This window comes from Eleutherodactylus coqui, chromosome 5 (genome assembly GCF_035609145.1).
Source record: "Eleutherodactylus coqui strain aEleCoq1 chromosome 5, aEleCoq1.hap1, whole genome shotgun sequence".
Classification (NCBI taxonomy): Eukaryota; Metazoa; Chordata; class Amphibia; order Anura; family Eleutherodactylidae; genus Eleutherodactylus; species Eleutherodactylus coqui.
The window spans coordinates 60,015,989-60,038,522 of record NC_089841.1 but is presented as its reverse complement, the minus strand read 5'-3'; the positions used below and the strand labels follow the sequence as shown (position 1 = coordinate 60,038,522).

Sequence of the window (22,534 nt, the reverse complement as noted above, 5' to 3'; positions counted from 1 at the left end):
CAAGACACAGGTGGTAATGATCTAGGAAATAAGGAGGAAGGCTCCCTGCATTGTCCCAAGCCCTTTTATTCTGTAGTCTATGTATGTTACAATGTTGGAATGCAATCTCCCAATATAAAGAGATCTTATTACTGGTAACCAAGGTATTGAGATGCAAGTATCTATGTTTTGTCAGCAGCCCCACCAACACCACTAAATCGTCCAATCATATTATAAAGTTGTAGCCTTACTTTATTTAAGTGCCAGCCACTGAATGCATTCCTCTTCTCATGCCAAATCCTGAGTTTATAAAAGATTCCCAGGTCTGGGAGCTCAATCTATAAAAGATAAAACCATAAGTGGGTCCATTAAGATAATATAGGAGCATTTCACAGTCATCTGGTACTGAGGTTCCAGTGACTTATGTCTTCCTGTATATACCACTGCCTTCAGTGGATGCCGAGGTCAGCAATTCGTTACTAAGTTAATTAGTAAATACATTACTAATCCTGTACTGATTCTGAGTTACATCCTGTATTATACTCCAGAGCTGCACTCACTATTCTGCTGCTGGAGTCACTTTGTACATACATTGCTTATCCTGTACTGATCCTGATTTACATCCTGTATTATACTCCAGAGCTGCACTCACTATTCTGCTGGCAGAGTCACTGTGTACATACATTACTTATCCTGTACTGATCCTGAGTTACATCCTGTATTATACTCCAGAGCTGCACTCACTATTCTGCTGGTGGAGTCACTGTGTACATACATTACTTATCCTGTACTGATCCTGAGTTACATCCTGTATTATACTCCAGACCTGCACTCACTATTCTGCTGGTGTAGTCACTGTGTACATACATTACTTATCCTGTACTGATCCTGAGTTACATCCTGTATTATACCCCAGAGCTGCACTCACTATTCTGCTGGTGTAGTCATTGTGTACATACATTATCCTGTACTGATCTTGAGTTACATCCTGTATTATACTCCAGAGCTGTACTCACTATTCTGCTGGTGGAGTCACTGTGTACATTACTTATCCTGTACTGATCCTGAGTCACATCCTGTATTATACTCCAGAGCTGCACTCACTATTCTGCTGGTGTAGTCATTGTGTACATACATTATCCTGTTCTGATCCTCAGTTACATCCTGTATTATACTCCAGAGCTGCACTCACTATTCTGCTGGTGAGGTCACTGTGTACATACATTACTTATCCTGTACTGATCCTGAGTTACATCCTGTATTATACTCCAGAGCTGCACTCACTATTCTGCTGGTGGAGTCACTGTGTACATACATTACTTATCCTGTATTGATCCTGAGTTACATCCTGTATTATACTCCAGAGCTGCACTCACTATTCTGCAAGAGCTGAAATCTCCCAGCATTCCCTACTTAGTCAATGTCTGGTTCTGGCTATTTGTATTATGGATATTGGATCTTCACACCAGGAGCTCTACAGGAATGTGATCAAGAAGAAACTATCTGCCCCCCTCCATGCCATGTCTTACCATGAACTTGTCTATTTGTCCAGCTTCAAAGTTGTCTGATTTGTTGTCCAGTCTAATTTCATCCGATTTCCCCTTTTCCCCATAGATCTGAAAAAGGATATTTGCATCTGTCCCGGCATTTTTCATGTCACTTGTCCAGATCCAAATAGACCATGGGAGTTCTGTAATGGAATTGAGGACTTTACTGATGACACCGCACAACAGAGGACATGGGGCATCAAAGTAGGTAGAGTTAAGTTAAAAAAGAGAATACTGATACATTCCGTACATGTAGCAGAGCTGAATGTGTCATTTAGCTGTATCTTTTAGACAACTCTATGTGAGTCCACAGCCCAGTATATGTAGGAGAACCTGAAGTCCTACAGAGAAGAACACATCCCTTGTTTTTCCAGCACGTCCCACAGATCATCGCATGAATTTAGACCTCGGGAATTTGGAGGACAAGTCATCACTTTGATCTTTTCTTTCTCAAACCATCCATGAACAATTTTTGCAGGACACACGTTTTCCCAGCAGAATGTTATCCAAAGCATCACATAGCTTCCACTGGCTTGTCTTCTTCCTATAGTATATCCTATTGATATTGTTCCTAAGGTTAGTGACGTACACACATTCAGGCCATCCACATGATGGAAAAGAGAACATCATTCCTGGTGAATTCAGGCAGCTTCTTCCATTGCTCCATTATGCAGTTGCTATGCTCACATGTCCGTTATAGATGCTTTCAACCAGTGCTGCTTTGGGTTAGGTGGCACCGTATGCGGAATTGTGTTTGGCAACCCCCATAATAAGAAAAAATATATAGATTTTGTATTGTTAGATGCTCTGCCTTTAAATTCTGTATATGAAGAAAGCAGAAAGATAGCAGAATATTCAAACCAGAACAGCTCAGGGAATAAATACTGTACCAGTACCAAGCTCATAACATAAAATCAGCACCAGAACCAAGCTTGTAATATAAATACAGCACAGGCCAAACTCAGTACCTAGATACAACACAAGAACTAAGCACATAAAACACATACAGACCCAGAACCAAGCGCAAAACAAAAATATAGCACCAGAACCAAGCACACAACATAAATGAAGCCCCAGAAACCAAGCAGCTCAAAACATAAAAAAATAGCATTAGAACCAAACTCCTAACATAAATACAGCATAAACATCCTCAATACATAGATAGAATACCAGAACTAAGCTCATAACATTAATACAGTAGCGGAATTGGGCGATTATGTTGCAGGGGCACCAATGGACTGATAGCTTTCAGAACATCAGAGTGGAGGGGAAAGAGTTGTCACACAGAAGAGGGCAATCACCTGGCCAGGCGGACCTAAGGTGAGTGAATGCCGCCAGACTACATTCGTCTGGTGCCCCTCTACAAGCTGGTGGCTCTGGCCCTGTGCAACCATATGAGCAGCACATAGCTATAGCCAGTCATGCTTTCAAGTACCGACAAGGGTCAGCTTGGGCACTATTACTGGTCTGTGGCTACAAAGTCCCATACACAGAAAGTTGCAATGCCCTTTATGATCTGACACCTTTCTATCATCACAAGCAGAAACATCTTTATTAGAGATGAGCGAACCTACTCGTTTCGAGTAATTACTCGATCGAGCACCGCAATTTTCGAGTACTTCAGTACTCGGATGAAAAGATTCGGGGGGCGCCGGGGGGCGGGGGGAGATGTGACGGAGCGGGGGGTAGCAGCGGGGAACAGGGGGGAGCCCTCTCTCTCTCCTTCTCCCCCCCACTCCCCACTGCAACCCCCCACTCACCCACGGGGCCCCCCGAATCTTTTCGCCCGAGTACGGAAGTACTCGAAAATCGCGGTACTCGGGTGAAAAAGGGGCATGGCCGAGTAGGCTCGCTCATCTCTAATCTTCATCAATTTATGTGCTGGTTCGGAGCACACAGGCTGTCTTTGGCTAGCACCCATGACCCTTTTGCCAGTTTAGCAATTCTCCTTCCTTAGCCACTTTTTGGTAAGTACTAACCACAACATGCTGGGATCATTCCACAAGACCTGCCGTTTGGGAGATGCTCTGACGCAGTGGTCTAGACATCATAATTTGAGCCTTGTTGCAGTCACTCAGATCCTTACACCTGCCCATTTTTCTGGTTTCCAACACATCCCCTTCAAGAACTGACTAATCACTTGCTGTTTCACATATCTCACCCATGACAAGGTGCCAATGTCACGTCATATTTTTACTCAACTCTCAATGAATGTAGCATTATGGCTGATCGTTGTATATATCATGAATAGTGTTGAGCAAACTTTACAAAAGTTCAGCTTGACTAGTTAATCAAAATGTGGCAACAGTTCAGTTCGGTCCGAATAAGTTTGTACCAAAATAGAACTTCACCAATACCCCTAAAACTGGTGTAAATAAGACTGTCTAAGAGACATAAAAGCCCTGTAGAGCTGAAGAAAGAAGGAGGAAGGAGAAGAAGATGAAGAAGAAAATGGAGGAGTAGATGAAAAAGGGAAGAAAAACAAGAAAAGGAAGAGGGAACGGTTTTCTTCTTCCTCTTCCTTTTCTTCTTTCTGGTCCCCTATGGGTTCGGCTGAGACAAACTACCTGATGTTCGGGTTCACACCAAGCAAGCTGTTAACAAAGTTCAACCAGGAACAGAGTTCTACTGTTAAAGTTTAATCAACACCAGTCATAAAACTCCAATCTGTGGGGGAACGAATCACCAGAACAAAGTGGGAAAGAAGCTAGAAAAGAGCTGCACTACCCTGACACTATTCAACTTTTTCTGTAGGCTGCATGAGGGTTCATTGCCAAGAATGTCTCAACTCTGCAGTTCCAAGGATGTAAAAAGCAGCTGACAGAGTATTGTAAAAAGAACATAAATGAGAGAAGGAAACGTAGGGTAAACCAGAAGCTCCGATCTGATCGAGCCTTACAGCACACATCATGATTTTCTTTGCAGAGACTCGTGTGATGAAATGTTCCGACCACATAAGAAGTTTTCATCTCTTCCAACTTACTTTTTTGCCTCCTCTGACGCAAGGAAACCATTTCATAGAGTTCCCGTTCTATCAACCCATCTCCTTCATCCACATCCAACCATCTGCCGCATGGAAAGGTTTGCTCAATTCCCGTGAAAGGGCAATAGACGACAACCTGCATGAGGAAAGAAAAAGGTTATACCAAGTCCAAGAGAACTTTGACTGCCGTTTCTGACAGCTGTATCCTGAACACATCTCCCCCTCACCTCACCCACATCTCTGATTATTACACAACATACTCATTTAAAAAACTGCAATAGTGTTAAAATGTTTTTCAAGATTACTTGTATTATAGTAGTTATATTCTTGTACATAGGGGGCAGTATTATAGTAGTTATATCCTTGTACATAGGAGGCAGTATTATAGTAGTTATATCCTTGTACATAGGAGGCAATGTTATAGTAGTTATATTCTTGTACATAGGGGGCAGTATTATAGTAGTTATATTCTTGTACATAGAGGGCAGTATTATAGTAGTTATATTCTTGTACATAGGGGGCAGTATTATAGTAGTTATATTCTTGTACATATGAGGCAGTATTATAGTAATTATATTCTTGTACATAGGGAGCAGTGTTATAGTAGTTATATCCTTGTACATAGGGGGCAGTATTATAGTAGTTATATCCTTGTACATAGGAGGCAATGTTATAGTAGTTATATTCTTGTACATAGGGGGCAGTATTATAGTAGTTATATTCTTGTACATAGGGGGCAGTATTATAGTAGTTATATTCTTGTACATAGGAGCAGTATTATAGTAGTTATATTCTTGTACATAGGGGGCAGTATTATAGTAGTTATATTCTTGTACATAGAGGGCAGTATTATAGTAGTTATATTCTTGTACATAGGGGGCAGTATTATAATAGTTATATTCTTGTACATATGAGGCAGTATTATAGTAGTTATATTCTTGTACATAGGAGGCAGTATTATAGTAGTTATATTCTTGTACATACGGGGCAGTATTATATTAGTTATATTCTTGTACATAGGGGCAGTATTATAGTAGTTATATTCTTGTACATAGGAGACAGTATTATAGTAGTTATATTCTTGTACATAGGAGGCGGTATTATAGTAGTTATATTCTTGTACATAGAGGACAGTATTATAGTAGTTATATTCTTGTACATAGGAGGCAGTATTATAGTAGTTATATTATTGTACATAGGAGACAGTATTATAGTAGTTATATTCTTGTACATAGGAGGCAGTATTATAGTAGTTACATTCTTGTACAGAGGAGGCAGTATTATAGTAGATATATTCTTGTACATAGGGGGCAGTATTATAGTAGTTATATATTTGTACATAAGGGGCAGTATTATAGTAGTTATATTCTTGTACAGAAGGGGCAGTATTATAGTAGTTATATATTTGTACATAAGGGGCAGTATTATAGTAGTTATATTCTTGTACAGAAGGGGCAGTATTATAGTAGATATATTCTTGTACATAGGAGGCAGTATTATAGTAGTTATATTCTTGTACATAGGAGGCAGTATTATAGTAGTTATATATTTGTACATAAGGGGCAGTATTATAGTAGTTATATTCTTGTACAGAAGGGGCAGTATTATAGTAGATATATTCTTGTACATAGGAGGCAGTATTATAGTAGTTATATTCTTGTACATATGAGGCAGTATTATAGTAGTTATATTCTTGTGCATAGAGGACAGTATTATAGTAGATATATTCTTGTACATACGGGGCAGTATTATATTAGTATAAAAGTAAAAAATAAAAACTATCCCGCGCCTTGGCAGAAAACCAATCTTTTTTTATTCTTTAAAACAACGCGTTTCAACATAATATGTGTCTTTTTCATACAGACATTTTCATATATGCTGCCTTATATAGTGTGGAATAACATGTATGTGTGGCTCACTCCCCAATCATCTAGGGGCGTGGTTTTTTTTTTTTTCTTCAATTAGGGTACTTTATTGTTCCCTTGTCTGTCCACGGAGCTCTTTTGGAATGCATCGCATTCCATAGTTTTTTGTTTTTTTTTCATTAACCTTTATTGTTTTCGTTTCAATTGTCTCTCCTATTCACACCATAATCCAGTTCTGTTTTTAAAAAATTTTCATATAAAATTATTATCTAGGATTACTATCTATTCATTTTACTATATTCTACATAAAAACTTTTTATTTTTTATTGTGTATTTTTTATAATTTTTTATCTAATTCCCATATAAGTGCATTTATTTTGTTAAAATTTCTCCAGTACTTCATTTAATCCTTCTGGCATTAAGGTGTTCAGACGGTAGATCCAGTACATTTCTTTTCTTCTCAGTTTCATTATTGAGTTTTGTTTTATGGTTTCTAACGGAATTAGTTTTAATTTTTCACTGTTTTTATTGTGTTTTTCTTGGAAATGTTTAGATATACTGTGTTTTTCGTACCCCCTTTTTATGTTATATCGATGTTGATTAATCCTTATATTCAGGCTATTAGTGGTTATTCCAACATAACGCAAGCCGCAAGGGCATTCTAACAGATAGATGATATTTTTACTTTTAGATGTCATTTTTTCTTTTATTTCTATTTTTTCCTCACCTTTTTGTACATAGTTTTTATGTATTATATTAGTTATATTCTTGTACATAGGGGCAGTATTATAGTAGTTATATTCTTGTACATAGGAGACAGTATTATAGTAGTTATATTCTTGTACATAGGAGGCAGTATTATAGTAGTTATATTCTTGTACATAGGAGACAGTATTATAGTAGTTATATTCTTGTACATAGGAGGCAGTATTATAGTAGTTATATTCTTGTACATAGGAGGCAGTATTATAGTAGTTATATTGTTGTAAATAGGAGGCAGTATTATAGTAGATATATTCTTGTACATAGGGGACAGTATTATAGTAGTTATATTCTTGTACACAGGAGGCAGTATTATAGTAGTTATATTCTTGTACATAGGAGGCAGTATTATAGTAGTTATATTCTTGTACATAGAGGTCAGTATTATAGTAGATATATTCTTGTACATAGGAGACAGTATTATAGTAGTTATATTCTTGTACATACGGGGCAGTATTATATTTGTTATATTCTTGTACATAGAGGCAGTATTATAGTAGTTATATTCTTGTACAGAGGAGACAGTATTATAGTAGTTATATTCTTGTACATAGGAGGCAGCATTATAGTAGTTATATTCTTGTCCATAGGGGGCAGTATTATAATAGTTATATTCTTGTACATGGGAGCAGTATTATAGTAGTTATATTCTTGTACATAGGAGGCAGTATTATAGTAGTTATATTCTTGTACATAAGGGACAGTATTATAGGAGTTATATTCTTGTACATAGGGGGCAGTATTATAGTAGTTATATTCTTGTACATAGGGGGCAGTATTATAGTAGTTATATTCTTGTACATAGGAGGCTGTATTATAGTAGTTATATTCTTGTAAATATGAGGCAGTATTATAGTAGATATATTCTTGTACATAGGAGGCAGTATTATAGTAGTTATATTCTTGTAAATATGAGGCAGTATTATAGTAGATATATTCTTGTACATAGGAGTAGTATTATTGTGGTTACATTCCTATCAATAGGGACTGTATTAAAGAAACAGAGATTTAAGCCTGTCATATCTCAGGGTTGGGATTAATAGCTAACAATTTAGATAGCGGGTTCAGGAGGTCTGATCTGTGTACTGTAGATGCTTTTTTGATATCATTTCTGACAGAACAAAAAGACAAGATTGATGCATTTACAAGAAGCTGGACAGAGCAGCTAGTGTCTGAGGTGACAAAGTTTAGATGATATTGACTCTGAAAACTCTAAGGAATACAGATCGGTAAATACATTTTTCAAAACAGGACTTTGTGTCTGCCCGTATTCCCAGCTTTCAATTTAAGTTTTTGATTTTAAAGTTACATTTTATACATGGTGACAGCGGCGGTGACAGCCTGCACTATTGTCTCCATCCTGTTACTTGTCAGCTGTTGATAAACAACTCTCAGCACACCTCAACAGCTGGAGGCTGGACACACTGTGCCTAAAGGGCCTCTACTGTGATTTTTAAAATTCATTAAATTATGTAGCTTCCCCCTTCTTCCCAAGAATATATAAGTGACTTAGTGTTACCTTGGTTAGTTATTACCTTCTGTCTGAAACCCCTGGTCTCTTTCTACTCAGATGGTCATGTGATCTCAGTTAATAATAATAATCTTTATTTGTATAGCGCCAACTTATTCTGCAGCTCTTTCACTTACCAGCTCAGATTTACTTGGGGTTATGTATTCATTTTCTAGTCAATTCCTCAGGCTGTCTGATGCTATTATATTGATCTACCACATAAATTTCCTAGAGGGGGACGCAAATCCTTCTGTCACAGTTACTGAAAATGATCACACAGCTGCAGTCACACAGTAACAATGGAGGAGATCACAGCTCATCCTCCTGACTGTATACATATGGGCTGTAGCTTATTGAGGTGAATATAGAAGGTAATGATACTATTAAACTGCCCCCCTACAGACAAAAATGGTTTATCCTTATCTAATGCTGGGTTGATGCATCATGGGATTGATTGAAATTGATAGTAAAAAATCTTACCATCATGATGGTGTATGCTTTTGGGGCTGCATGGCATGGAAGTGACTGGAATACATATAGGAGACCTCCAGAGTGTGATAGGCAATCAAGTGAGGAGGGCAGGCATAGAAAGCTGCATTTTCACCGAAGTGGCCTTTTAAACAGGACCTGTCACATTGGGAAATCAGTAGTACGGACTGTATAGCTCCGCAGCCGCGGCCCTACTTACTCCAGAGCCATTTTTTCCCCACATTCACCTGCCTTCGCCCGTATATTTTTCCCTTCGCCCTCTTCTTTGATCCAGCTTCTGAGGCTGTGAATCTGTCAAGTAAGCAGTCCCCATAGCTTACTGTCAATTGGTGATGTCAAACCTGATTGACAGTTTGAGGTCACCCATTAACAGTGAGAAGTGGGGACCGCCAACTTGACATACAATTGTAGTCTTTCCTAAATGTACATTCAGCATGCCACTGCTTTTCGCATTTGGTGCCTTAGGCTACTTGCATAGCCCACTGCAGTGTATTGACTGCCAGGCTATGCAGATAGCATAGGCATGCTACAATAATGACACACAGCACCACACATGTCAAGATAACAAAGAATACAGCTGTAGCCTAAAAGGACCTGTTCATGGGACAAAAAAAAGTAACATATTCTCTTTATAATACTAGAGTAAAAAGCATAGAATATCACTGACTGTACCTTCTCACAATACCAGCCAGAACTGACACCTCTCCCGTCATGCCCAATGGTCACTCTGCTGAGAGGGCTGAGCAGAGCTGCAATCTCTATATTGAAGATGTCAATTCTTGCTCGTTCAAACTCTCCTCCTTCCAGAAATAACTTCCCGCTGTTCTTTAAACCCTTCGATCCATGGAGCATTACGTGAACCTTGGAGTTGGTGCCAGCACCTCGGATGTCTCCAGTCATTATAGAAACGCTATACACAATCCCTGATAATTAAAGAACAAGCATAGTTGGCATATTATGTTCATGCCCGATTACATGAATGCATATTCAGTGATGCCGTCACCGTGCACGAAAAACAGTGCTGGCGTAGTAGTGCCAAACAAAGCCATAGTAAATAACACAGTACAGTGCTTAAATAATACCAACATACAGTGACCGAATAACAGTTCAATACAATGGCATAGCTATAGGGGTTACAGCGTCTCAATTGTGACTAGGCCCCACAGCATGGAGGGCCTTGGAAGTTCCCCTTGCCACAATAGTGCTGTTCTGGTAACTTCATATATTTGTTATGTACCTCTTCATGTAGTGTATGACACTTTATGCAGCTTAGATCCTCCTTGGCTCCTCTAGTGTACAAGACACATTGGGTTCCCAGAAGACCATTTTTGGGAGGCATGGGCACATGGAATTCCAGAGTTATGCTTTTTTGGTCACCCCAAGAAAGCATATGAACCCCAGAGAACAAAATCAATATCAGTTAGGTGGGGCAGGGGCACAGAGAATGCCCTGTTACATGGCATGGGCACAAGGGGAGCACCATCAATTAGGGGGATCAGGGGCATATAGGGTGCACTATTGGAGAGAATGGGCACGGAGGGAGTGCTTTCACTGGGGGGGGGGGGGGAAGGGGGGCAGATGCACAAAGCCCACACAATTAGATTGTCAGAGCAACACAGGGGATGCAGAATTAGGGCAACAAGAAACACATAATTAGATTAAAGGGGAACAGGGGGCACAGTAGGTGAAGAAGTGGTGTGATTAGAGTGGTGATGTGGGCTCTCAGTAGAATTAGTTGCTGATGACTGGCATCCCAGCAAAGAGCACCAGTGAGTGGAAGGGGAGCGAGTCTCCTTCCCCACCAAGACCAGAGCAAACAACAGCTGTAGACCAAGTCAGGCTAAGTGAAGAAGCTGTCTGAAAGAAAGGTGTGCTGCTTAGACTTGGGTGGGACTGGTGGCCCTCATTGGGACTGAACATTGCTTAAAGGGGTTGTCCATTCGATGGCCTATCCTTAATAGAGTAAGGACATGCATGGGCATGTTGAACTCTTGTAACGTTTATTAAGGTTATTAGTGTTGTATGAGATGTAGCTTTATATGCTCATATGTTATATGCATTTGTAGTAAACAAATGTGGGAAGCAACTACTGGTCGGATATTTACATCACAATAGGGAGGGTCCCTGTAAGTAGCTGAGTATATAAGGTCTTGTTCCCTTACTGGCTGGGGTTGGCGTAGCTACTGTTGAGATGAGACGATGATGAACAGCAGTCTTTCATAGTGGTGATAGCCCTGAATAAGTGCTAGCAGGATCTGTGATGGCCATCTGTAACTGAGGCTGAAGCAAGTGTGCCTGGGGGAGGAATCGAGGAAAGCGGAGTTCTACAGGGTTTGAGAAAAAGTCCAATTCGTATAAATGAGGCCCAAGTATGATACTGGGAACATTCACACAGAAACCACTGAATGAGCTAAAGAATCATAACCTCTCAATTTGTCCTATGGGCGAAAACTTTGTGAGAGGTACATTGTGACCAGGGTGGAAACCAAGCTCAGGCAAAGTCCCAATATACATATACTGGTAGACGCTCCACCTAATTTTGTCCTTGAATGCTGAAATTGCAGATACAAGAGGGTGGATCATAGTCATAGTATGTAAGGCCGAAAAAATATGTCCATCCAGTTCAGCCTGTTTACCCCCCAATGTAGATCCAGAGGAAGGCAAAAAAAAACCAATGAGGTAGAGGCCAACTTTCCCCATTTAAGGGAAAAAAATTCCTTCTTGACGGGATAAACATATACAAACAGGTAGAGCCCCCTCATCCACTATGGACCCCAATGGAAAGTACAATAGAGACTACAAAGCACAGATAGCATCTATTCTACAACAATCTACCCACCTGTTGCCTCACTTCCCCCAACAAGAAGATCTCTCTGGATTTTTCCATCATCTTCATCAATAGCGAACCAGCGAGAGCATGGAAATTCATAGATTGCTTTGTTACCAATGTCTTCAATGATTACCTGGTAAGAGACAAGGAATTAAAGCTCATCAGTGATGAGGAAGTCCAGGCCATTCAGCAAAAGTGTCAGCAAAAATATACATTTAAAGGGGCAGTAAATCCTAAAGGGGTTTTCCCACTAAAGACATCCTTCAAATGTCTGATTCTGATTGCCTGGAGTCCGACTGCTGGGACCCCCAAAAATCTCAAGACTGGTGCACCCAAATATCCTATGTGAGTGGAGAAGTGGTGCATATACTTGGGGTGAAGGGAAAATGTTGAGCGCATTGATCTACCCCTGTCACTTAGAAGTGAATGGAGCAGCGGTCAAGCACGACTCCATTCACAGGGGCCATTCGGGTGTGTCGATCTTAGGATTTCTGGAGGTTCAAGAGGTTGGACTACCAGTGATCAGACATTTACCCTCTACTCTGTGAATAGGGTATAAATGTATTTAATAGAAAAACCCCTTTAAGTAGACAATTTATAAAAGCACAGTAGCATTATCGGAGGTAGGGACATTTCAGATGGGATGGAATTGTCTACAGAACGCAGCGCACATGTGGATTTTGTTGTGTTTTTAACTGTAGAATGCATCCTGTGGAATATTTTGTGGAACTTATTACATTTTATTTTGCAGACTTTAAAGGGGTTGTCCCGAGGCAGCAAGTGGGTCTATACACTTCTGTATGGCCATAATAATGCACTTTGTAATGTACATTGTGCATTAATTATGAGCCATACAGAAGTTATCAAAAGTTTTATACTTACCTGCTCCGTTGCTAGCGTCCTCGTCTCCATGGAGCCGACTAATTTTTGGCCTCCGATGGCCAAATTAGCCGCGCTTGCGCAGTCCGGGTCTTCTGCAGTCTTCTATGGGGCTCCGTGTAGCTCCGTGTAGCTCCGCCCCGTCACGTGCCGATTCCAGCCAATCAGGAGGCTGGAATCGGCAGTGGACCGCACAGAAGAGCTGCGGTCCACGGAGGAAGAGGCCATCTTCAGCGGTGAGTAGAGAAGTCACCGGAGCGCGGGGATTAAGGTAAGCGCTCCGGTGAGCTTTCTTTACCTCCCTGCATCGGGGTTGTCTCGCGCCGAACGGGGGGGGGGTTGAAAAAAAAAAAAACCCGTTTCGGCGCGGGACAACCCCTTTAATTGCTGAATTATATCTCCTGTATATTGGAAATCTGCAACAACAATCCTGCAAAATGTCCTTAATTCTGCAGCTAAAAGCTTTTCCCCTGGGAATTTAACCTTGCGGTTTTGAAGTAAAGACGTGCTGATGTTAACAGGTGCAGAACTCAAGCCCCATAGGGATAACACTGTGATGCAGAAATGTCTGCGCGGACCAAATCCTTCCAACGTAAAAGGTCCTTCAAAGTACAACACCGAACTTCAATTTTTTCAGATTTTTGGCTCACTGCATGACTTTTTTGTTTCTATGCAGATTAAGTTTTCTGAGGCTTTATTTTTGCAGAACAAATAGTATATTTTTACTCATGCCCTTTTTCTCGTACATTACATTAGTTATTTATAGTCAACTATACTTTGAGGTGGATGCAAAAGCAAAAATATTTTTCAATTATTTTTACGTAATTTTTATATGTTGTACTCTGATCACCATATTTAATGCCACAGATTTATTTTATGGGCTACTACGGTTATGGGGATACAATATACAAACATATTATTGTCTTCTGATGTCATTATAGGTTTTTATCCTATAAAAGAAATATAATTTGGGATCTTTATTTCTTACTGTAATGTCATGGCATACAGGATATTACCTTTTCTCTCGGCAAGATGTGATCACATTGTGTGTTCCGAGATCACCCACATCAAAATCATGAACACAACATGATTTTGCGATACTCTGTCATGAGATGTCTATCTTATGAGTGTCTATTGTGGCCATCCAGAGGTTGTGAAATACATTGCAGAATTAAAGGCTTTGGTAAGTATGTCATGATATTATATTGCAATAGTTTGCAGGGAAAATGCAGTCCTTAACCAAATTAGAGCTAAGGTAAGTGTGGACATATCTGTAAATGTAAATGCACTGGCAGCTTGTAGAACATATTGAAGAGCTAACAAGCGACAACACAGACAGGCATGTCAACAGAGAGAGACCTGGGTTTCAAGCCCCCTCTCCTGGTCTCTAACTCAACACTCAGGAAAACCATCAGTAGAATAAAAAAATGACAATATTCATCTCTTTCACTGTCCCACTGCCCTTTGGTCAATTCCTGGTGGCCAAGTCACATGATTTTATCATGTTACCACTGTGGCCAGTCATTGGATTGGCACAGCAGTCATGTTACAGGCTGCCGGGATGCCAGCTGAGAATGGCAGGACAATGTCTTCTGTAGCAGAAGACGGAGAAAAGTGTGAGCATTGTAGAGGGTTTTTATTTTACTGAATTATACCAATAAAGGGGCTAATGACTATGGGAGCAACAGGGGGAACAAATGACCATGGGAGCCACAAAGAAGGAGAACTAAACAATGTGGGGGCCACAAATAGTGCCACCTAATTATTGTGGGTGCCACATAGGGTGAATTATTTTGTGGTGGGCACAGTGTGGGAATTGTAACTGTATAAGGGACACTGAGAGAAGCATTAGGGGTAGAGGCAACATGGGTAGAATGTGAAGAGAAGTAGTAGCTGGAAGAAGTATTCATGGAGGTCTGGGCCCTGATAGAAAAGAAAAGAAAATTTATTTCTGGGGGCACCATGAGTAGCACTATTTTCAGGTGACACAGTGTATGGTGATAGTATTTTGAAAGGAACCAAAGATATTTGAGCAGCAAACTCTGCAGAGGCAAAAATTAGCAGAAGTCATAAAGGGTTTGGGCAGATGGAGGAGAAAAGGAAGGAGTCAGGAGGACGTCACCTGTGAGTGACTCAGCAATGCCATCCTATCACTTTTTATGATTTATTTTTACATAGACAAAATTTGATAGACACAATAAAAAATAAGCATAGTCAAAAACAAAAATATTCCTAGTATTTATCCAGCTGTCAGTTAACCACCGTCTGTGAATTGAGGAACAAATACAATTATATATTATTATACATTAAAAAAAGCAACTAATTAGTGATTAATTATGACCTGTCAGGTTTCAGATATAGAAGAGAACATTTCATGCTCTACTAACTATTTTGGTTTTCTTTTTGTACAGAAACAATGGATTTATTTTCAATCTCTAATTGGTTATACCTGAGTACGGAGCAGGAGCGGACCTCTAGAGGACCCAAGTATTCTCTTGTATGTCCTAACGATGAGCCCAACCACAGCAGGGTCCATGAGGTCAAGTAGAGGACGACCCCCTCTAAAAATGACTTTAGAACAACTAACATCTATAACATTATTTTTGTTAACCCCTTCAGGGCACGGACATTTCTTCTCATTTCTCTTTTCTCCTCACCATTTTCAAAAAATGATAACTTTTTACATTCCCATCGACATAGCTGTCTGTGACCTTGTTTTTGCAGCACAATGTGTATTTTCAATGGTATAATTTAAGGGGGACTTGAACTTGCGATTGTTTGATCACTCATACAGTTTAATGTGATACCATAGTACTCCATATTCTGACAGGCAGACTATTAAGATGTGCTACAGGCACACTTTGACAGCCATGAGAACCAAACAGCACCCCCTGATCGCACTACGGCGGCTTGTTCAGGAGCCCCGAATGCCGATCAGGGCATTGAAATGCTGCTGATAGAAGTGACAGTGTCATTTAAAGTGTTAACAGCCACAATCAGCATTCACAGGTGGTTATTACTTGGTTGGTGTCAGCTGTCAAAGATGGTTGACACCCACTGTGTATGTAGTGGGCTCGGTTCCCGAGCCCATTTCATACACACACACCCAATGTGTGCCACATCGGGAAGGGGTTACAGATTTAAATTCTCTATCCATAGGTTAGAGGTTAAATGGCCGATCACTGGAGATCTGACCACTGGAGATCTACGTACCCTGAATTCCCCATGTGAGTGGAACGGGAGTTTGCATGCCTAGCCACAGCTCCACTTACCTCTATGGAACGGTAGAGATCAATGCGCACAGCAATCTTCCTCTGAACCATAGAAATAAATGGAGAAGTGATCATGCATGCACACTACCGACCACTCACATGGGTCATTCTGGATGTGAAGATGTAGGCATCACTGGTCATCCCAATGGCTGGACTCTTACAAATCAAACATTTATACCCTGTCCTGCGGATAATATGGGAAGACGAAACCTGTGAATCTCACAAGGGTGATAAGTTCTTGAGAACAATAGATATGAGATAGATAGATAGTAATTAGATAGATAAACATATACATAGTAAAGAGATTTAGATAGATAGATAGATAGATAGATAGATAGATAGTAAAGAGATATAGATAGATAGATATGAGATAGATAGTAAAGAGATATAGATAGATAAATACAGGGGCGTAACTAAAGGCTCAGGGGCCCTGATGCAAAACGTGAGCTGCCCCCCCCCCCCCTTTATCGGTATCTGTACCCGTACCCATACCTAAACCATGCTGCACAGAGACATAACTTGAAGCTTCTGGACCCCAATGCAAAACCTGTAACAGGGCTCCCAACTATAATGCTTTATTCATAGTACTGGGCTCCCTATATGGAGAAGAAAGGCCTTATGGGCCTCCTAAGGCTCCTGGGCCCGGGTGCAACCGCATCCCCTGCACCCTCTATAGTTACGCCCCTGGATACATAGATATGAGATAATGAGATAGATAAATGTGGGATAGATAAATATGAGATATAGACAGATGTGAGATAGATATAAAGATAGTAATTAGATAAACAATAATGATATATAGATAGTAATTAGATAAATATGAGATAGATAGATATACATAGATATGAGATATAAAGATAATAGATAGATACAGTATGATAGAGATAGTAAGATAGATCGAGTAGATATAGATAGATATAAAGACAGTAATTAGATACATAGATAAATAGTAATGAGATATAGCTAGATATAAAGATAGTAGATAGATAGATAAAGAGATTATTGCCTTGTATAAACAAGGAAAGGGATACAAAAAGATAACGAACTGAATGCTCCTAGGGATACAGCTGGAAGCCAAACGGTGTTCTACTAAGTACTAATGCTCCATTTTCACAGGCCGATAATCGCGCAAAAGTAGTGCAAATGAAAGAAAATGCGCGATAATCGTTGAGTCTAAATATAAAGCCCTCATGCACAATTCGTTTATTATTTGTTTTTCGCTCAGTTTCAACCAGGATAAAAATCATTGCTGGTTTGCTTACTTCTCGCTGCGTCTAAAGCCTGCCCGCTCACTGGTTCTCATAGAGTGTGAAGCACTGAGCGAGAAGGGTACTTAACGCAAGAAGACGTACACTTATACCCTGTGGATAGCGCGAGATCAGAAGAGATCCTGCGCCATCCAACAGCGGGAGCCAGCTGTTACTGATAGCCAGCCTCCCACTGCAACAGCATGGGTGCATAAGGACAGTGACCCCTGCTGTAAACCCCATACATGCCGCATTCTATGTAGATCGCAGCATGTAAAGGGCTCACAGAGAGAGCGTGCTCCCTCTGTGATGTCATCAGACCCCCGCGATGTAATCGCAGAGGGCTGATGGCTTGTCATGGCAACAGGATGCGAGATACAGGCGTCCTGCTTTGCCATTGCCTATAATTGATATTACAAGCAATAAGGCATTGAAGGACAAAAGTCCTGCAATGCTTTATCATAGCTGGTATGGTACAAGTCCCTTATAGGGATATAAAAAGTGTAAAAAAAGAGTTTTAAAAAATTGTAAAAAAAAACCTTGGTGCATTTTCCCCAATTACTATTAAAAAAAATGAAATCCCACATATTTGGTATTGTTATATCCATAATGACGTCATATCCACAATAAATTGAACACACTTTTTATCCTGCACTGCTAAAAGCGTAAAAAAAATCACTAAAAAACTGAGGAAAAATGCTTATTTTTTTCATTTTGCCTTCCAAAAAAACGCTATAAAAGTGATCAAAAAAGCTATATGTACTCCAAAATGGTACCAATAAAAACTACAGCTTGTCACACAAAAACCCCATACATGCCGCATTCTATGTAGATCGCAGCATGTAAAGGGCTCACAGAGGGAGCATGCTCCCTCTGTGATGTCATCAGACCCCCGCGATGTAATCGCAGAGGGCTGATGGCTTGTCATGGCAACAGGATGCGAGATACAGGCGTCCTGCTTTGCCATTGCCTATAATTGATATTACAAGCAATAAGGCATTGAAGGACAAAAGTCCTGCAATGCTTTATCATAGCTGGTATGGTACAAGTCCCTTATAGGGATATAAAAAGTGTAAAAAAAAGAGTTTTAAAAAATTGTAAAAAAAAAACCTTGGTGCATTTTCCCCTATTACTATTAAAGAAAATGAAATCCCACATATTTGGTATTGTCGTATCCATAATGACGTCATATCCACAATAAATTGAACACACTTTTTATCCTGCACTGCTAAAAGCGTAAAAAAAGTCACAAAAAAACTGAGGAAAAATGCTTATTTTTTTCATTTTGCCTTCCAAAAAAACGCTATAAAAGTGATCAAAAAAGCTATATGTACTCCAAAATGGTACCAATAAAAACTACAGCTTGTCACACAAAAAACAAGTCCTCACAGAGCTCCATCCATAGAAAAATTAAAAAGTTATAAGACTTTGAATACAGCGATTTAGAGAAAAAATTTTTTTTTTTTATTGCGGAAAAGTAGAAAAACCTAAAAGAAAAAAAAATAATTTTGGTATTGTTGCAATCGTACCCACAGAAAAAAATGTATTGTGCCATTTATGCTGCATGAGGGGTAATTTTTTTTTCTACTGCGTTAATCAGGGCTCAGTCAGACGGGCGTTTTTTTTTGCCCTTTTTTTGCACAAAACGCATGTGTAAAAATATTTACTTGACCGAAGCGTGCGTCACGCTGAAAAAAATGCGCAGTGCGGCATATTCTAAAGAACATAAAAGCAGGCAATGGCAAGTCCTGCGTGTTTGAGAAAATTATTTGCGAACGCAGGTCGCAGATAGACGCGTTTTAAAATACGGTCTCCAAAAATGTACGACGCTGAATTTTTTGAGCATGTAAAAATCGGACATGTGACCGCTGCTATTGAAAAGCATTGGTTATAATTAGAAATCAGCGAACCTACTCGTTTCGAGTAATTACTCGATCGAGCACCGCGATTTTCGAGTACTTCCGTACTCGGGTGAAAAGATTCGGGGGGGCGGGGGGAGGCGTGGCGGAGCGAGGGGTAGCAGCGGGGAACAGGGGGGAGCCCTCTCTCTCTCCCTCTCCCCCCCACTCACCGCTGCAACTCCCCCACTCACCCACGGCGCCCCCCCCCCGAATCTTTTCGCCCGAGTACGGAAGTACTCGAAAATCGCGGGGCTCGGGCGAAAAAGGGGCGTGGCCGAGTACACTCGCTCATCTCTAGTTATAATAGATGTGAATCGCAAACGCAAAAAACATGCTCAGCAAAAAAATGCCCGTCTGACTGAGCCCTGATTGAGGCCTCGGTCAGACGGGCGTTTTTTGCCACGATTTGCAGATCACATGACGGATGCGCATCCGCAAATCGCGTGACCGGGGCCGAAAAATCGCCGGAAAAATCTGCTCCTAGCCGCGTTTCCTTTGAAACGGGCCCAATCCCAGGAGCGCTGTCCAGCCCATTGAATTCAATGGAGCCGGCAATACAGCTATTGAATGACAGCTGAGAGCTGCCCCTGATTGGTCCTTGTGCTGAGCCAATCAGAGGCACCACTCACTCACCCATTCATGATTTCATGAATGGGTGAGTGAGAGCTGCCTCTGATTGGTGAAGGCTGTGACCAATCAGAGGCAGCCCATTCAGCAGGCGGGGATTTTAAATACTACTCAGAGCAGTGCAGGAGAACTGCTGGCCGGCCACGGATGAACTCCGGCTGCACGGACAAGGTGAGTATATATTTTTTTTTTATTTTTACACATTTTTGGATGATTTTCAGGGAAGGGCTTATATTTTTAAGCCCTTCCCGAAAATTCATCCCGCGTTTGCCGGCAGCCCATTGCTTTCAATGGAGCCGGCTGTATTGCCGGCTCCATTGAATTCAATGGGCGAACATCGTTCTTCTCTGCCACAGCTGTTACAGCTGTGGCAGAGGAGAATGATTTGTGCAGTATATGTTTACAATGGGGTCAGCGCAGCTGCCGCCGGCCCCATTGAGCGCATATAGAGAACACAAGGAATTGCAGATCGCAGATAGGTGAGATCTGCGATTTCTTGTGTTCTATAATTTATCGGACAAGCGCATAAAAAGTGCCCATGTGTCCGATATTATTGCAAAGCAATGGTTCTATAAAATCGCAGATCGCAGATCGCATGCGCAATTAAGATGGCAGAATTGATGTGTTTTCTCTCCCTGCTATCATAAAAAATGGATACATTTTTAAAAATTAATTAAAAAATTAATAAATGTACATAACTACAATATGTACCTGAAAATCGCACCAATAAAAACTACAGTTTGCCATGCAAAAAAACAAGCCCTCATACGGCCGTGTCGACGGAATCAGTTGTGTAGATTTATTTAAATTGTTTTTATTTGATTGCTTTTTGCAAACAGCTGAAAGTTTGTAAATCTGACAAACCTAATTTACAGCGGGGGATGAATCATTTGGATTGTAGCTATAGTTATGCCCTATCCTATGAATAGGGGATAACTTTATATTACTGGAATACCACTTTAAGCATTAGCAGAACTCCAGTGTTGTGACCTCATCGTAACCAATACATCTGTAAGGCTTGAGGGACAGTTAGGAGGGAAGCCTCATGGGATCTGGGAGCTTTATGTACATGATGGATGGATGATATATCACCTTCTATGGAGCCTCATGGGATCTGGGAGCTTTATGTACATGATGGATGGATGATATGTCACTCTCTATGGAGCCTCATGGGATCTGGGAGCTTTATGTACATGATGGATGGATGATATGTCACTCTCTATGGAGCCTCATGGGATCTCGGAGCTTCATGTACATGATGGATGGATGATATGTCACTCTCTATGGAGCCTCATGGGATCTCGGAGCTTCATGTACATGATGGATGGATGATATGTCTATGGAGGAGGTTTTCTGGTTAACCATGATATGTAACAAAGGCCATTACTGGGTCAGATGAGATGACACAGAGTGAGTTCTGCCCAGTGATGGACTGGTTGGCAGCAGCAGATGATTGGCAGAAGAAAAATGGTGGGAAATGCCTGTGGTTGTCAGGCAGAATCTGGTGGCCTGACAGCAGCTGGTGATTGGCCCAGAGGAGCAAGCCGAGAGGAGCAGCAGTGAGATATGGAGGTGCAGAGATGTGGGCCATCATCATCTGGAAAGGAAGCAGCATCCCCCCTCCCTCCCTTAGGTTTGTCGCGGTGTAGTTAATGGGGGATTGTCGCCCGCATTAGGCGGGTGGGCAGGTAAACTTGGGGAGAGTTTGGTGGTGGTAAACTTGTGTCTGTAAGACAGAGTTTACATGAACTGTTATGGTTATTGATTGGTTGATAAACTTGGGTCTGTAAAACAGAGTTTACAAGAAGTGTTATGGTTATTATTGGTTACATTTCTCCCCAATGTTTGTAACCCTATTAATAAACACCGCGGCCTTCTTTATCCAATATTGGTGTCTGTGTCGGTTATTTATAAGAGTTTGGTAAGGTTTTAATAAAGCGTAAGATCCCATGTGATAAGTGGTATCTCAGCCATCGGTCCCGGCTGCAGAGAGAAGAACTGCGCATGCGTGGATGAGAAGAGGCTCGTTCCCGCGCCGACAAGAGCTGCTGCGGCCCGACAAGAAGAAGAGAAGATTCTTGTGGTAAGAAGGGACGACAGAGGAGCAACACAGGGGGGGGGGCCACGCCTTCAGGTAAGTCCAACACTTCTGTTTGCTTCATTTTCCATGCACAATATATATTACAAAGTGCATGGAAATGGGCAAACAGAAGTAATGACAAGCAATGTTTCTGGCCGGACAACCCCTTTAACTCTTTATGTAAAATAGGCGTCATAATAACAATCCTATACAAATAGTAAGTCTATAATATATATATATATATATATATATATATATATATATATATATATATAATGTATCTATCAAGTATACATAGTTGTATATACCTTTAGGTAGTCAATGTAGTCTACATATAGAAATGTAGGAAAATGCAGTCTCATGACATAGAGGTATTTCTTTATAAATCTTAAGTTGTTTATGTTGCCATAGTAACATCAGGAGGCAACTACCAATAGGATTGCAGGTCGTCAATTTGAAAAATGTCAGTTGTTTGCAGTCAGTTATTGGTGGGTGATGTACTTCTCTCCATTCATTGCTAGTAGACATATGATGGAGACCTATAGTGGAAGCTCTAGGAGAAG

The 22,534-nt window shown here is 40.6% G+C and overlaps 1 protein-coding gene across 1 annotated transcript in view; it reads right to left on the bottom strand.

Moving 5' to 3' along the window:
* Positions 1-22,534, bottom strand: part of LOXHD1 (lipoxygenase homology PLAT domains 1) — a 238,164-nt gene that overhangs the window by 119,461 nt on the left and 96,169 nt on the right. The window contains exons 13-17 of the mRNA XM_066602615.1: positions 11,975-12,098; positions 9,808-10,058; positions 4,510-4,645; positions 1,509-1,669; positions 231-317 (exon numbers count right to left, since the gene is read on the bottom strand). Of these exons, the coding sequence (XP_066458712.1) occupies positions 231-317; positions 1,509-1,669; positions 4,510-4,645; positions 9,808-10,058; positions 11,975-12,098 (759 nt within the window). The remainder of the gene's footprint in view (positions 1-230; positions 318-1,508; positions 1,670-4,509; positions 4,646-9,807; positions 10,059-11,974; positions 12,099-22,534) is intronic.